The 18682-nt window shown below is 35.6% G+C and overlaps 1 protein-coding gene across 2 annotated transcripts; it reads right to left on the reverse strand.

Annotated features, from left to right (window-relative positions):
• Positions 1-1176: 1176 nt before the first annotated feature.
• On the reverse strand, positions 1177-18201 carry LOC110723043 (peroxisome biogenesis protein 1-like). Of its 2 annotated transcripts, XM_021902318.1 has the most exons (17): positions 17904-18197; positions 16869-17042; positions 15962-16061; positions 14648-15106; positions 13052-13792; positions 12628-12719; positions 11704-11777; positions 11292-11514; positions 10728-10821; positions 10476-10630; positions 9132-9359; positions 8370-8570; positions 7712-7837; positions 7544-7605; positions 6716-6833; positions 2366-2650; positions 1177-1647 (listed from the first exon to the last, which is right to left on the reverse strand). In XM_021902318.1, the coding sequence occupies exons 1-17, from the start codon at positions 18102-18104 to the stop codon at positions 1609-1611; spliced, it is 3372 nt and encodes a 1123-aa protein (XP_021758010.1). In that variant the 5' UTR covers positions 18105-18197; the 3' UTR covers positions 1177-1608. The 2 variants fall into 2 exon arrangements, with proteins under 2 accessions (XP_021758010.1, XP_021758011.1); XM_021902319.1 differs by lacking the exon at positions 1177-1647 and having other exon boundaries at positions 2480-2646; positions 17904-18201.
• Between the last annotated feature and the right edge of the window lie 481 nt (positions 18202-18682).

The raw sequence follows: 18682 nt of genomic DNA on the forward strand, positions 1-18682 counted from the left end.
GTTAGGACATAGGCGTGCCTTGGCTGGGAAGTAGCACAAGGATTTGGGCAAGTTCAGCAACGATGTCCCACACTATTGTGCCTTGACTCTCCCTTAGAATTTTTTAGCACCAAAGGCATAACACCAACCTTGTTTAGCAATATATAGGTGTTTGTAGGAAATACTCCCTTCGTTTTTTTTAATGCATCACTTTGATTTTTGTACTATTCACATACCATGGTTGACTTGATTTTTAACCTCTATAAAATAAATAAATGTTATTATATAATATATCATTAGATTCGTCATACTGTCTAGTTTTATAATATAATTTGTTATAATTTTTACTAATTAACTATTAAAGATATTAATGGTCAAAGTTGTGTCTTGCCAAATGTGCTGGTCAAAGTGATGCAAATAATAATAATAATAAAAAAACATAGGGAGTATGATTGAGGATTTGAGAAAGGACGAATTAAAGCAATTTAGGGCTGATTTTTAATAGATAATGACAGCAATTTAATGTTGATACAACTTCAAAACATTGTTTTTTTGAAGGCAACAACTTCAAAACTTAATTAATCCTTGAATAAGATTAAAAAAAAAAAACAAAAAATAACTATGAATGCTTAGCAGCCGCAAGCCCGCAAGTGTGGTAACTTTTCTAGCACTATGATGCTGTTACTGATTCAAAACTTAATTTAATTTTCAACATGGTCTTTTCCCAATAGTTAATTAAAATTACCAATTACTTTAGAGAATCAATTAGCCACTCATGACATGATGACAGTCATTAGATGTATGTTCAAGTTGCGTTATATTCATGAGATGTATAGTATAGGTAATCTATCTTGCTTGATTATGCTGGTTTAAAGTGGCAACTTTCATAATCTGTCATTCTAGCATAAATTTGTCCGCAAGTTACGATCAATGATCAAAGGCTTTTGTTCGCAGTCTTCGCACCGCATCCAGCCAATAGCAAAATTAAAACACTTTACTGCTTGCCAATTTAGAATACTGATTTTTTCTAGCCACAGACTGAATTTCCACTTCAGATACATGGAGGCATAAATGTGGCAATGTAACAAGTAGAGCAGATATCAGGGTCTAGTATTAGTTTGTCAGAATTCGGTTAATCTGTTTGGATTCTCTGAATACAGAGAACTTATGTTTATTCAACAAGGAAAAAAACACAGGTGAGAAAACATATGGTATAAATAGGCAGACAGCCTACTATAGATTCATCAAGCCGTATTAGTACACTATTCTCCATCTCGGAATTCAAATTTGGTAGCAGTAAGGTCAGTAACTTGTGATCGACAGCACATGTGAATTTTCTCTGTAGTCCATTTGAAGCTTGCATCTTATACTGAAGCTACAATGTATGTTGCAACCACATGAAAGTGAAATATGTAACAGCCTAGGATAACACAAAATATCTACAATTATAGCTTTACACCAAATCTCCCCCCCCCCCCCCCTCTCCCCAAAAAAAACCTGAGCCTTGAAGCTGAAAAAAAAATGCTGGCAATTAATCATTCGAAGATTACTTGCAGCTCACCATATTACGTATGGTATGCTGTCGCTTGATCCAATGGTTGTTTTGAGTCAACTGAAGTCCGTATTTCATCATGCCAATGTCGCTCTTTTGCCTTTTGCGTCCCTAGACTGCAGACAGTTTATAAATTATGTAAGTCTTCAATTCACTCAACATGATAAAGTCACAGAAATTAAAGCTCAAATAGTTGTCTCCAACATCAAAGCAAAAGAGTTATACATATTAAGTTATTATTCAAGTATGGTATGTTGAAGGATAAAAAAAAAAATCAGAAAAAACATTAGTAAGTTATTGTGGGGAGGAGAGAGACAGAGGGAACGAAAGATTAAAAAAATGAAATGGGGGACTATTAGTGGAGAGGAAAGTATTAAAGTATTGCTACAACTTTCCAAAAATAGGAATGGAGCACTTATTTAAAAAAAACGGCTGAAAATAGAAAATGAAGCACTGATTAAAAAAAAGGAGGGAGTAGCAACAAATTCCCCTTAAGGCATAATCTACCCCAAATATGGATCTTCAGATTTTCTAAGCAGTTAAATTTTGCCTAGAATGATTACATAGATGTACAAGGCTTTGGCCTAAGAAGTCTTGAGTGATGATCCATTGAGCCTCAACTCTTAGTAATGTGGCTTTTGACTTTCAGCTCTTCCCTAGTTTACTATGAAGGAAATTCAATTTTTTAGAAGAGAATGAATCCACATATTTTATCTTTGGGCATCACGCAGGCCACTTCACATCTTTGTGAGGAGGAAATTGCCCTGATGTATTCAGTGCATATTATTCTCAGTAATCAATGGTTTGAAATATGAAGCATATTTTAAAACAAACCTGTGCACCAACAGATCTTTTAGCGTCCAAGAATTGGTTATAAATGGCATAAAGTCTCTCTTTCTCAGACTCTGACACTGATGGTTTAGCCTTGGAAGCAATAGACTTTAGCAGCTCATCCGTAATTATAGGTGCTTCTCCTGACTTGCCATCATATCCACTGTCAAGAAGCTCCTGAACCGCAGCTAATTGGGCATCTGACAGAAGGGCTTGAAGATCCGCACCGCTAAATCCTTCAGTCATATATGCTATTGCGTTGAAATCAACATTATCTGCCAAAGCTAGCTGAGCAAAGAAAATGTCAGGTAAATAATTTTGAAAATACTACAGTACATATATTCACATTAATAAGAGCTGTATCCCCACAAGTTAACAAACTCTTATCAATAAGGTGTGATTTGTGATATCATCTTCTTCAGCTCAAAGGTGATGCTGAAAACCACACCATATAGCTACCAAAGTATCCTAAGAATAATTACTTGTAACACCAATTGCATAGAAATTTCACAAAGAAAAGATGCATTTCTGAGGAAAAATGTACCACTACCACCCAGTAGTGATTCTGCAGGGTTAATGTTAGGAAAATCCACATTGACAAACTTGGTAGGAAACAAACTTTTACTAAAAAGCTAACAGAGGCCAAGGAAAGCAGCCATGTAATTTTCATTTTTTTTTTTTTTTGGGGGGGGGGGGGGGGGGGCGCAAGGAAGGAATGTAGACATAATTGGCAAAGTAAAACTTGCACCTGATTGGGTCATGATAACTCTCAAAATGAACTGAAAGAGACCTTAAGCTAAATAGTACTTTGTATATGTTACACATTGCAATATTCACAAATCACAATTGTATTCCCTAACTGCAATTTAGACATAGTAGGAATAAGCATGCTCTTAGTTAGTTGTGCTCCTTTCCAGGTGCTCAATCACCCATTGCCCAGTTGTCTCCTTATATAATAACAGGTGGAAACCATCTAATTCTTAACCAACCAAAAAGAAGGAATATGCTAATGTATGAGGGAAGTTGTATGCTCAAGCGCAGAGTTCTTAAGTCAGACATCCCAAATGCATACCAACTAATCTGAATGATAAAGGTGAGCATATCCCATTCAAAATAGCTGTATTTGACACGGTTGGGAAACTGAACATATGGAAACATTGTCTTCTCCTCTTGCTCCCTTGGGTTCCTTCTCTTCATTTGATTTATTCACCAAATTATTAATGCAAAGGAAGGACAGAAGGAAACAGCTCTCAGAAGGGTCGATCCACAACACCATGCATCTCAAGATTATTAAGAATTATGCTTCTGGAAATCAATGGCGACTATGACAACATACCAGTTTACCACCGCCACTTCCCATTGAGTTCATGCTGTTAACCCAGAAGTTCTTAAAAGGATAGCTTCTATAACACACCACATTAATCACACGCCCACATCAAAGCAATATACTAGAAAGAAAATATCCTTGGTTTCTTTAATGCTTGCAACATTGTTGTTCTCTCAAGAAACTATTAAAACACCAATATAATAACTAACAAGACTACTTCAGACAAGTCATTGCTTCTAAATTGTGAGGTTGTGGACTACATTTTCATTTTACATACTTCCACTTTATTTGAAAATGAATTTTTACCACCCAAGGCAAAATCTAATAGAAATAGAAGCTGGATCACTAGGATCGGTAATCATTCAATTAGGTCATGCCGTAATGCTGGATGTGATCAAATTTCAACCAGAGGAAATCTGATTGCAATATTTAACTGATGCAGACACAGGTTAGGGGTGAACTAAAAGGGGATTAAAAAAAAGCATAGGCACAGAAATGATGCAAAAAAATAGCAGCTAGCAATGATAAGCTTAGTGTCCTTCATTTCAATAGATTGTTTAGGCATAGAGGAGATAAGTGCCCTGGGGTTAGTTGCTTCTCAAGATTTCAAATCCCAAAATGTTTGTTTATTCAATAAATAGACTGTAAATACTCTAGTTACTCTTAGGAGGCTTAAAACAGCCAACTTAGATAGTTTATGTTCCCTGGGGTTAGTTGCTTCTCAGGGTTTTAAGTGCACTAATCTTAAGTTTTTACAGGGATTATAAAATGGCTTCAGGTCATGCATGATATTCATTCCCCTTAGCAGTAAGTTACATGATTAGAAATGGCAAAGAAAAGTACACAATCATTAAAGGTATAGGTTCAGAATTAAGTAATGGACAATTGGATAACGGGTTACAAATTAATACTGCAGATGTAGCAAAGTCAGATATTATACATAATGGATATGGAAACATATCCTTATTTATGCTAATGCTAACCGCCTAGGCATGTATTGTACAATTTCTTTTAGCAATAGAATCACTTGTCAACAGGGGGGAAAAAAATTAAAGCTTTAAGGTAAATCCTCCCAGAAAAGTCTAATTTTTTCTTATATCAACTTATAGGGGTAAGGTGTTGAATATATGTCCTCCCAAGCACGGACCTCATCCATATTGGTTGGTGTCACAGTACAGCAAAGTTACCAACTTTATGACTGTCAGCAAAGCACTCAGAAGTCGAGAATGTTTCTCTGACCCCCCCCCCCCCCCAAACACACACACACCTACAGAAGTCACACTCCCCACAATCAAAGATTTAGAATCTCAAGTAGCAATCTATGTCAACAAACATTAGAATTGATTAGGCTAAGACTAGGAGCCTGGTTGTAACATCACATTTAGATTGTGGTAGACGAAGAACTTGCAGTAAACTTTGATGAGGAAAATTCTTGATGTAACTTTGGTATTGTGGTTATTTTCTAATGTCAACCCCATGCTTTTACCCCTCCCTGAAATATCTAAATTGGACAGATAAGCTAAAAGCCTAAAAGTGTTATGTTAAGCCGACATCCTTTAAAATTTGACCATTTCAGCTAACCACATCGGATAGTAATATGACTAACATCATTAAAAATTCAACCATTTCGTTCTAACCAAACACACCACAAGATTGCCATTGCTGCATTATGCCAAAACAACTTTTTCTCTTTCACTCCAAAAACCACAAATTGAATATGTAGTCACTCCTGAATGTTCAACAAGCACACCAAATAGTTTTTCAAAGATAGCTAGCCAGTTCACCGAGAAGGAAAACATGTGAGCAGCACTCACTATTAGCTCGACACAGAAAGCATAAATTTAGTGAGATGCCAACTTTGGTATATGGTTTGAAGTATATCATTATTCATGTTGATCCTTCCCAAAGCTACAGTCCATACCAGTGATTAAAAAGGGCACACCTAGGTGCTGAGGCACAGGGCATATGATTTCAGCAAGGCGCATAGAACAGAGCAGCATGAGGATCACAACTTTTATGTTTCCAGATCTTCTATTCACTTTTTCTTATAAGCGCCTAACTTCATTGAGGCACAAGAAAATCCATTGGTGCAGTTAGAGCCTTTTTATACATTTATCCATGCAAAAGCTCTCAACTTAAGAGGGATAGTGGAATGCAGGATATTTAGGGGGACATTTCAAACATGTGAGGAAGGACTTACAAGAAACAATGCCAAGCAAGTCTCCCAAACACACTAGTATCATCAACGCCCATTAATTGGTTAGGCTAGTGGTTACACATAGAAATGAGTTCCTCCAACTCTTGATCATGGAGTGCTCTCTTAAACGGCTAATCCCAACCATTCCCACAGAAGAAATTTGAAACTGGAGCATTACGGCATTACGCAGCATAGATTAGCAGTAAATTAGTGGAAAACAGGCACCTTAAAGGCTGCTCTCCGATCCATAGATCTTTCCAAAATTAAAATTGCTTTCCTTTCCCTATCTTAGTGAAATATATATCCAAGCACAGTTGTGAGTCACTTGGACAACACTTTGAACATTGCATGTTCCCACCAATTTCACACCATCCTTACAAAACTCGTATTTAGGGTCAATCATATATACAACATTGTACTTGTATTGAAAAACTATAGGAAAGGAATTAATAATGCCACAAATCCTCTTTATATTCTATATAACTTCTCCAGATGTCCATGATTTTTTTTCCTCATTCCTTTTCTACTCTAATACTTTTGAACTGATTTTTTATTTTTAAAATCTTAAAATAACAAATAACTTGATGCTAGTAACTTCCGTCCAATAAAATGAGTTTTTGAATAGTTGGCAATTACAATGGAAAGGACGGGAAAAGTGGGTAGCTTTACAGGACATAAATACAGGTTGCATCAGGAAATCTCTGTTGCTTATGAATTATGATAATTTTAACCACCTACCTATTGCCTTATAATCCACAGAACAGTTTAAATATCGAGTAGAATTAATTTCAGATCTGAAAAATTCGAAACCATGATTAAAAACACTTACCTTCCTAGAGAGAACTCTAAGAATATCTGATCTTTCACGCAAAGAAGGAAAATCACAGAAAAGTAGGCGATCCAGTCGACCAGGTCGTAACAAAGCAGCATCAAGTAAATCAGGCCTACTGCTTGACAAAAAATACAGTCACGTCAAATTTTACACACGAACAAAAAATAAAAAGAAAAAAGTGTATGTTATGAACTAACATGACTATACATAATCATGGCCAAATTAACAGAAGAAGATGATAATGGTGATTAAAAATCTGGGAAACAGAAGAATTGATCAATAATTATAAGCTTTTAAGTGGCTTTTTCACTCCCAAGGCTAAACAAAACTAAGATAACAATTCGATAATGTGAATATCTTTCTCTTTACTCTCCTTGATTCTCTTTTTTTCTCACTTTTAACTTTCTGCCTTTTTAATACCCTTCCTAAGGTTGGTTCATGACAGCTTATAGCGACTTAATTTTACACAGGGGTTCACCTTCCCAATGACTGTTAACCCCTAAAAGCTCCTCACTCTCCTCCCTAAAATAGATAAAATTGATCTTTTCACATTTTACCATGCCCCCCTAGTAGTTTACATAAGCTTAGAAATAGCCTCTCTTCTCATCAAACATCAAGCCATTGTAACATAAATCCACGTAACCAATGCAAGAAGGAATTCCAATCCGCACTAGTTGTCGCTGTGGATCTAAATTAACTGCAGATGTGATAGACGAAGCTAGTGTATAAACATAGACCACACATTACAAAGTACAGATTTTCAAGCAAATTCCATTACAAAGTACGGTATATCTGTAGATATCATGGAGTGAATACACTACAAACCTTGTTGCGGCAAAAACAAATACACCACTTAAGACTTCTACACCATCCAATTCAGTTAAAAACTGCAATACAATGAGAAAGAGTTTGCTGATATCAGAAAAAGCAAAGCAAATTGAACTTTCACATTACAGAAACAGACCAACATATCTCAATAGCATGAAAACATACCTGATTAACAACACGATCAGTGACTCCAGTGTTATCATGTCCTCTCTTAGGGGCAATGGAGTCAAATTCATCAAAGAATAGAAGGCATGGAGCAGCAGCAGCAGCTTTAGAAAACACATCTCTAACCTGAAAGAAAGTGAAACCATTAAAAAAAGTAAGAAGGAACACACAGACAGAGTACAGAAAAAAAGAAAAATTAAAATAAAGTAAAAGCAGCATATTCCCTAGCAATTCCATTTGGAAGAACATAGTGATAGAAAAAAGTATAAATGAAATCTTTCTCTACCCTGCTAACAATTGTAAGAATGATGGTAGGTAAAGTATGCTACTGTATGACAGGTAGCGCAAGTGTATTGCTCTTTCAATCCAATACATGACAATAAAAGTTTATCCATCCAGTCCAATAAGATTAATCATCAGATATAATAAAGTTAATTTCAGTGACAGTAGCTGTACACATTAATATTTCCAAAGGATGCAAATACAGACAGAATCAAGTTAATAAATAAATCAAATAGAAAAATCAAAGATGACTTCCACAAGAAAAGTAACCAAAAATTATTAAAAGTTGCTTTGTATAATATTCACCATATTCAGCAAAGCTGATCAACAGCTGGCGAGGAAAGAAAAGGAAAATAAAAGTATTTGTTGTTCTTACAGCTTGTTCAGATGCACCAATGTATTTGTTAAGCAGCTCAGGCCCTTTTATCGATATAAATCTGAGAGAAGATGCAGCAGCAGCAGCCCCAACAAAATGGGTCTTTCCACAGCCAGGAGGGCCATATAACAGAACGTTTGAGCGCATCCTTAAAGGAGATTTACCAAATATATTTGGAAATTTTGAAGGTAGTTCAATCATCTGTTAACAAGCATGGAAATAAAGAGATGAGATTCACTGGAAGCATTTAAACAAAGATGCTTCAATATTGTTAGTAACAGATAAATAATTGCATAATGTCAAGTTATAATGCTTTCCATAGCTGCTCAGATAAAACAAAGATAGCCCAAAAGGTTGCAAATGCCTTATCACAATCAATAACTATTAAAGAATCAATAACTATTAAAGCACAAGGGCAGTTCAAAGCAAAACTTCCTTAATAATGACAAATTTCTATACATAAGGGGCATCACAATGGCCTATCTACATCAATAATAAAAGAAAATTTTGCTAGAAAGTACCTTCTGAAACATAGTTAGTGAAATAGCAGCTCATGTCTATATTATAAAGAAATTGTGAGAAAAGTAACAAGCACAACCAAGTTTTTTGAAAAATGGAATCTTTTTAGCAGAATCTGTCCAAAAATTCAAACTTTAGGTGATTGAACCTCATTTTATCAAATGTGAAGACACCAACGACTCAACATGAACTTATATCTCATAATTAGCCAAAAGCTAGAAGGATTAGGGCGAAAACATTTACCTCTTTGACGGCATCACGAACATCGCTGAGACCACCAATATCTTCCCAACCAACACGACCACCTTCAGATGGTGACTTGGTGATATCACGCATGGAAACTGGAAGAAAATCTTGCCTAGCTTGTGCAAAGTCATCAGCAATTAAGCTCGGGTTTACCCTATCCACTGCCTCTTGAGAAGGCAAAAAGCGACCAATAGCAGCATGAACACTCCTATCAACTAATATACCCTGCAATGAAGCAACTAGTTCTTAAGAAGCGAAAATATAATGGAAGGCTGGTAGCCTGAAACCCACAAGAAAAAGGAATAGTAAATGACAAATCAAAATTTAAAATTTGACAGCTAAAGTTTGTGGCTCCAAGTCTGGATACAGAATTTTCCAATAAGTGATATACACAATAAAAGACTTGCATGGACCTGGTCCACAATAATATTATTGTGGACCCGAGGTCTATACACACGCGACTGACATTATATTGAATATAGTGACCATTATTTTTAACATAGTAACCTTATTTTTAACATAGTAACCTTTATTAAAACTACTACAACGTTTAATAATATTGTGAACTTGAAATACGACGCTATTATCCTAGTGGCCTTTATTATTCATATTGATCAGTATATAAAATATTTCATTACAAAAATAACCACTTAGGCCTATATATTACCAAAATGATTTTTATTTCAACATAGTGACCTTTTTTTTAATTATAGTGACCCTTTTTTTATTAATAAAACAACCATACTTTCTCTAATGTTAGTGGTCCACAATAAATTAGTGTGAACCAGGTCCATTTAAAGGCAAATTTTCTTTTTCCTTTTCATTCTGGGGAGGAGGGGAGGGGTAGGCTTGGAACTTAACAGCCTTTAGTTGGTACATTTAAGAAGCAAGCGTCTGATTAAAACAATTCCGAAGATAGAAGCACTCTGATGAAAGATGAATTCTGATAAGCACAAATTGTATGGCATGGAAAGAAAGAATCCTTAAATGGATCAGTGCCAATATCATAGCCAACTAATAAGCACATACTTTAAAGAAGAGGATAAACCAAGTGCCCTGGGAAAGCAAATGAAGCACATCAAGTCAGATGTGCTACCACATCACAGTAACCCATAGCTTTCTGCTTTCTTGCCAATCATTAGCTCTAACTATTTGAGTTACCGATTTTACTCTTAAACAAACTAGATATCTATCATCAATCTTGTCATCTGTGGGCCTGTGGCATATGGACAAGAACTAATTTTGATCGTGGATCACTGGACAAGCTTGATAAGCATAATGTTCTGCAATTTACATTTTTAATCACACATAATAAAGGTGTTTATACAAAATGTGTATTACCAGATCATATGCATCATATCCATCACATTTTGAGGCTACATCTAGTAAAACATCCTCTGAACATTGTAAGGAACGTTTCTGAATTTCATGCCTCAAGATAGCCAGACGTTCCGAGGTAGAAGGAGCAGGAAGTTGTATGTGAAAATCGAACCTTCCTGATAATTTCAAATATCCAAACATAAGGATCGAGGAACCAAATTGGATATGAAAATAAAATAAGGAACAACATATTCAACAGAAAATGGAATTAACCTGAGGACCTCAATGACTGAGGTATGTTATCCAGCTCACGAACACAAGCTATAAATGCTAAAGGACCAAGGCTACATGACTGCTTCCTCTTCTCCTATTCAAAAAGAAATAAAATAGAAAACAAAAGAAGTTAGCCCAAAAGCTAGGCTTCATTGTCAACAAGAAAATAAACACATTCTCTTCGTCCCCGGTGCATAGGGCCAATGCCCGTTGCTGGAGGGACGCATTAGTGAAAAATGAATTTATCAAAGGCATCTTCAGTTAGGAGAAAAATCTATTTGAAATTAAGCACTTATGGGACTTACTTTAAGCATGCATACCAACTACTCTGTATATACCAGCTTGTTTGATTGCTCTCTAGTGTGGAATTTAATTCTCTTCAGCATGAACTTTGGTACATGTCTTGAATATGAGTTGCTTTTATTATTGAATAATCAAGCAAATCACCCTCTATAACCTAAATGCTCATTTAACAGTTCAAGTACTTACTACGTCCTCACAAGCTACCGTAGAATAATCAATCATTACATATCGAAAAGTTAGATAACCAGCAGATATACTTACCCCATATTCATCCATGATCCCAGTGATGAATTCCGTAAGCACAACCACAGAGGCAGAGGGTTGAGATCCTTCAGCATCACTCGAGGATGTAATAATGCTATCAAGATCATCAAATATAATGACAGACGGTGCATTATCCAGGGCATCTGACAGATAGTCACACAGCATTTGGCGGATCGACGTGACTTTTTCTACAGCCAATGCTGAGCAGGGTATGAAAACACTGAAACATGAACCTCAATTAGCAAAAATATAAGTTAAGAAAAGGAGGAATCTCTTAAGAAAATTTAGAAGAAAAAAAAAAAGGAGAACAAGTTATTCCTTGTTTGGAAAGAAAGGGGGGGGGGGATATTCAGAGACTACAATACTAAATCCAGAAGAGTTACATCAGAGTTCTAATGAAAATGCATACGTATGGACCAAGATGTCTTTGTTTTCTTCCAGGGATTTGGCAGCAGCTGAAGCTAAAACTGTTTTTCCAGAGCCCTGGAAATCAGATAACAAGCTCAGTCAAGCACAAGCTGAAAAACTAAATATCATCAGATGCAAGAAAATCATGACCAACAATCTCCCTTATAAAATCATAAGCTTTATGGATCTGTTTATTAAATAATCAACCAAATACAGCTCTTTAATTCCCATATTTTCCTCTAGTGCTCTATTCTTACATTACCATGCTTTCTATCTAGCCCCAATGCCATAAATGAGGCTCAGCCTAATAGGGGTGAATAAGGGTTCAAATGTACACAGCTTTATCCGTACAAATTGCAAATAGGCTTTTCAAGTCTAGCCCTTACAATTGTAAAGAGCTGTATCCAATAGATCTAAATCCAAAAGATGACTAGAAAGAGTTATTTCTTATAATATGGAAAAAAGAAGTGCAACACCACATAAGAGAAGATGCTCTTAGTGCAAGGGATGAAAAAAAAAAAAAATCCTTCAGTAACAATGATCAATCAAACTGGAGCCTTATCCTGAAAAAGGAGATTTTTCTAAGCTCCTTTTCTCCTCCCAATGTGCACAGATGAGAAATCAAGCTTCTATTGCCAAGGAAGGAAATGAGAGTAATCCACCAGCAATCAATACATAGAAATGCATATAACAAAGAAAATAAAGAGCTCCTGTTATGTGAGAGATCACATGGAAGTGTTTTCAACAAGGGTCTGTCTAGAATTCTGTGTAAATTTCAATCTAAATTTCTGTGTAAGTAACAATGCCATTGGTGTTAACTGAAGAGGAAATAAATAACTTTTTTTTTTTTTCTTTCATATTGCTTCTTATCATTTACTTTTACAGAAATAGACAAGAGGTTGCATGTTGGACAGCACAAACTTACAGGAGGACCATACACTAGAACATGACCAGGTAATGGAAGGTTGAGATTACTAAGCCATGTCCCACAGGCAGGAGATAACAGCAGTGTCAACCCTGGAAAGAGAATATTTACAATTAGTAAACACTGAAAGAACAACTTAGCTCATCTGGCATAAAGCAAATTAATTTAAAACAGTTTTCTGCCTTGGATAACACTTTCGATTACAATCCTGAGAATTGAGCAAAAAAATTCACAATAATACCAGGAGGCTAATAAAACAAGGAAACAGAGCAAACTAGAAGATAGTAATTTTGGAGACTACAAAAGTTCTACTCCTATCTCTTTATAAAGCCAAACAACGCCCTGATGATCTTCTTACATAGACTTAAAGACCCTATATATAAAGTGATGTACATAAATGTGTATCAGATAAAGAAGTACCTACTATTAATGACATCTGAAGCTGCAATACCCATCCAACTCAAAGAAGAGATAGTTGAAGTGGTGATTTGGTTGAAGACACGGTCTTTGCAAGTATCATAAGACACAAAACTGCTCATGCTCAGATTTTCAGAAAGTATCCTCAAAACATCATTTACCCTAGTGACCTGATCTCCCATTGCGAGCTCATAAGCACTATACTTTTGAGCAGGCAAAGATTCACCAGAGGCGTTTAATGCATACAAGATCTCATTTACTGATTGCACCATCATTTTTGCATCCGTTAAATTGTCAGTTGATGACTGCCATTTATCACCAGACACATAACTGCTAGTTGTCAATTTGAAGCGAAGAAAAGTTGTAGGACCCAAAACCAATGAAGTAGCCTTTACTCCAGCCATTGAAGTAATACCATGGAACTGAACTTCTATCCATGAATAGAGGAGGCCCTTCAATCTCTCTTTAGCATTAAAAGGGAATCCACTCTCCTTTTTTGCAGTATCAGCTAATCCATCAAAAAGAGTAGAGATAAGCTCCTCTTGTGAAGTGCAATCTAGTCCGCCCATGTCACGAGAAGACTGATGAAGTGAAGGCTTATCTTCTTGGAAAAGGCTGTCATCAAGCACCTCTGCACCATTTTGTTGAGGATCTTGGCTGTTTTTGTAAGGCATAAATTGACTTGGGGAGAGGGAAAATGAAGGAGCATCTTTTTTCAGATCATTAGCATATCTTTGCATATAGATCCCTGCAATAACAACAATTTTTCCAAAACACTCAGTACAATCCATACAAAGTGCAGCCGCTGATTAAAAAAATAAAAAATAAAAATTCCCTACAGACGCCGTAGTGAAAAATGCATACTCTGGTTTTATTGAAATTTAAAACAATGGACAGATACCACAAACAACAGCCATGAAAAAACACAGTTAACTTATTTTATCAAGGCATTTTATTCAAGCCATAATATGGCTTTTTGATACTCTCCGGTCTCTGCACATAGCTAGCAATTATATAAAACAAATTTGAACATAAGGAGTATATGTTAAAGTAACTGTGACAATGTTTAATCAAAATTATATCAACACATCGATGAAAAGCCAATTCCAAGATAACCAAGGATATTTAAATTCCTTGAACATATAGGCATATCCAAAATAAGGGCATGAAATGTTAATAAAAAATACAGCTAGGAGAAGAGTAGATATTATTCATCATATTTACAACAAATATACTGCAATAATATCTAAACTTACTTGGTAAATGTCTGCAACACAGTTTGCTTGGCAATAAACCTTCATACTACAATCCTAAAAACAAAACTAATTTCCTGAACCACAAAATGCTGCAAAGGTCAAGAAGGCAATCACTTTCACACCTACCCACCAATAAAATGCTTTAGGAAGGAAACAACTTAAATACACCCATCCTTGAGAAGTTCAGCAATGAAAATTCCCTCACTTAGTTCTCAGCACTATAGCAAAACAATCGCAAGAAAACACTTTGTGTATTGAGTATTAACAATTACAGACTTGATAAATATGCCTAAATGTGAAATATAGCACTATAAAGTGAGTTACTCAATACCAGAGAGGTGACATACATGAGTGAAAGCTTACTCTCAGATAGCGACACAATGATTGAGAAATCATGATGTGCCCTTTAGCAACAGACTCAGAGAACACAAGACGAACTATTACGTAACGAGATTTACTCTCCTCTGATGATGGCTGCTTCCTCTGACTAATATTTCCAGTATTCTCCACTTTCATCTTTAAAGGTTGTCTAGGTAATATGACAACTACATGAAGAGAGTCAAACAAAAACATTTTGGCTGTTTCTGGATGAATTAAAACAATAGATGTTAGCTCAATGCCCACATTCCCTCCTTTTAAATGGTTATCAAGGATCAACCTATTTTTTGGATCTTGAACACGCAAAAGCGCCTTTTGGAAAGAATTAGATCCATCTAGTGATTTCAAACTGGAGTCTTCGCACTGGTCAGCAGATTTTCTACGCCTCTTTGGTGCAACAGCAACTTCAGCTCCTGGCACAAGTTGTACTGCAATAATATTTCACAATAAGCAATTAGTATCACGAAGTCAGATTTCTTTTATCTTAAGATTCGGATAGAAAAGAAAACTGAGGAGGCAGACAAAGATCTACACACACATAAATACTGATCAAATAAGAATATCATACCTACTGATAATGAAAATGTTAATACCTCATAAAACACACACTGACACAAAAAAATAAATAAATAAACAAACAAACACACGCAGAGAGAGAAAGAGAGAGAGAGAGAGCTATCAAGGAAAATTGAAAGTAAAAAAAAAAAAAAAACTCCTACTGTCTTACACCATTTAAGCCAAAAGTAATATGCAATATAATATCTTTGCATGGAAAAGAGGATCTATATTCATTGCTATGACTATTGCAATACACACAACAATGAAGCGGCGTACAACAGTACTGTCTTACCACATACAACAGAAAAAGTTAATAAAACTACAGATATTAGTTATAAGTTATATGTTCGTCATCCAGATAAACAAACAGGTGTTATAAGCATTAAAAGAATCAAGCCAGAATTGCTAGAAACATAGGAAATCCAGCAAAGTCCATGAGGTTTTAAATATTCTAAATTGATTGTAAGTTTTTACAAAAAACAAAAACCAGTTTTAAAATTCTAGATTGATTAACTTAACATGGCAGAAAGTTTCCACTACAATCATTAGGTTTACAAACAGTTCCTCACTTGCACCAAACATCTTAAATCCGAAGACTAACCTAATCCTAAGATCAATATCATTATAGAGCATTATTTATCATCAAATAGTTCAATTCCATAAATCTGAAACATGCAGAAGCACATTAGAGACCCAAAGTAAGCAAAGAACCCATAATATCTTACCCACGGTTCTGTCAGGCAACAATGATACCACGGTAAAGGTAACAATTCGATGGCCATGCAACCACAAAGGAAATGTCATGTTTCCTTGGATAATGCGTACCTATTAAACCACAAGACATTTTTTTTGATAAGCACCTAATTAAGAAAATGAATAACATGCTATATTAATGGATAGTTAAGAGTGAAGAAGTTTGTTCATAACAGAATAACAAGAAATAGCTTTAGTTCATCAGATGTGCTTAGATACAATAAGTAAAGAACAAAAAAAAAAATCACTGCCAGCTGTCAAGCTGTGGCATGAAATTTTGTGACAGAAGAGCAATCCTCATTGACTTCACAATCCACATACTCAATCAACACTAGGTCTGGTTTCTCTGAGTAGTGTATGACCCTAGAATAGCAGTAGTTCAGACCTCGATACAGCAATTATGCATTTATGCATCAGGAATAGATGAATATCAGTAAAAATTCAAACGACACAATGTCAAGACGGTTTTACAGCTTCTTCACAGCAAAAGAACAGATTTTTTTCCACAAGTTCACAACACATTCCAACTTGTAATGGCTAGTGGTAAAGGTGTTAGCTTTGTTGAATGCATTCGACATTCACATGCATTTGATACATATGGTGAAATTCACATAGATTGGGTAGATAGTTCAGCAACCAAGCAAAAGAGAGCACAGAAGTGACCCTCATATATTAATAATGGTGAAAAAAATCTCATGGCCAAGTGTTTCCTTTTGTATTTTGCTTGGTAATCTATAAGCAGGTTCACTCCTACTGAGGCAGTAAAGCTCATTCAATAATCAATATACTAAACGGTAAAACTCTAACTATGCAGTCAATACAAAACCAGTTAATTATCATAAAAAAAAACCCAGTAAACAAAACAAGAGGTGGAAAGACCTGATTCAAGATAGCAGCCTCGGCACTTTGAGCATTGAGCTCAACAACTTCCCAGTCATCTTCAGTAAGGGGTTCGATTGTGACAAGGCTAGCCTTGGGCACATTAGGAAGAGCTCTAACTTGCACAATTGTTCCATCCGGTAAACCAATACAAGCAGCAAATTCTTGAGCTATCTACAATAAACATTAAAACTAAGTACAATTTACTAAACAATTTTCCATACATGCAAATTACAAATTTCAAGGCAAACCATAATACATTTCGACAAAAATCCGAAACAATAATCAACAAATTTAAGTTTTCTAACAGCTCAGTTAAAAACCTTCATCTTTTTGCCTTGATTTATCAATAAGATGATAACAAAAAAAATAATCGCTCAAAGATTTTGACAAGTCCAATGAAATCCATTCTTTTCTTCTTTGTTGGTAATTAATCATAGTAATTCACCAAATTAAGCGGTCAACCAAACTAATTGAAAAAAAGCAGCTGAATTCCTACAACTTTCAGCAAATAATTAATATACTGATGAAATTAAAGTCAAAATTGAATCCAGTATTGTCTCTTTGCTCATATTTAGAAGGCACAAAATCATAGTAAGCCATTAAATTAAGCAGAATCAACCAAAAAAACGAAATTTTGCCGCTAAATTCCCAAAAATATTAACCATTTGGAACAATATTTCAAACATTATCCAGATATTGGAGAGATTAAAATCAAAATCCAAATTAAATAGAAGTATTTCTCTTTGCTCGCATTTAAAGGCACGATATCACCCTAAGTCATCATAATAAGCAATATCAGCCAACCAACCGAAAATTCGCAGATGAATTCGAACATAATCGAAATATTAATGAGGTAAATATAAAAAATGAATCCAATTCAACGGCAAAAAAATCATCCTAAATCATCAAACTAAGCAGAATTAACCAAAAATTCCAGATAAAATTCGGAAAAATATCATCAAATTAGAACAAAATTCCGAATAAAATCGAAAATTTGATGAAATTAAAATCAAAAAAAGGAAAGAGAAAAACCTCGATGGCAGGAGAAGAAGAGGAAGAACCGCACCAAGCGACATGCCAAAGACGGTCAACGGAGAGAGAACGAAGCTGAAGAGGGAGAAAGTGAGGAAGATGGTGGTCAGGATGAGTGGATTCTAGGGTTTGGAGGAGAGAGAGTGGGAGTGAGACATGGCAGTTCTCTACTCCCGCCACTGCTCGTACTTCCAGCTCCATTGATGATTGATTTCTATTGCTGCCCTTTCTCTGTGTTTCGCCTTCACTTTGTTTCACTCTATTTCACACTATCCCGTTGTGTTATTACTTATTAGTTATTACTCAATTTGATCGATATATTTGCCGACACATAACTTTGACCACTAATATTCATTTGTATTTTTAATTTGTACTCATATAGGTCACGAGTTCGAACACCATACACCACATACTACATTTGCTTAGTAGGGGGATTTCCTTACCTCTCCGGCTCTCCCCTTTACTCTCGAGCGTTGACTTGCGGAGCTGGTCTGATTTAACCTGTGATATGTGAGAGGTGTCAGTTCAATAGGGTTAATAATATGAAAAGTTATAGATGAAATAAAAAATTAATGTCGGGGGTTGGGTTTAGAGGTGATCAGCTATAGCCTCCCCCAAATGGCCTGAAAATAAAGCCGGTTTTGGCAAGTCGAAAAACACAATTTAAGTTAAAAACCCGAACCCGGCCCGAAAAGCCTTGCCCGCTACTTTTACGAGCTAAGACACGAGATATAATGTTAAGGTTTGGTTTAAAAAGACAAATAAATGGAGCGCACTAT

This window comes from Chenopodium quinoa, unplaced genomic scaffold (assembly GCF_001683475.1).
Source record: "Chenopodium quinoa cultivar QQ74 unplaced genomic scaffold, ASM168347v1, whole genome shotgun sequence".
Lineage (NCBI taxonomy): Eukaryota > Viridiplantae > Streptophyta > Magnoliopsida > Caryophyllales > Amaranthaceae > Chenopodium > Chenopodium quinoa.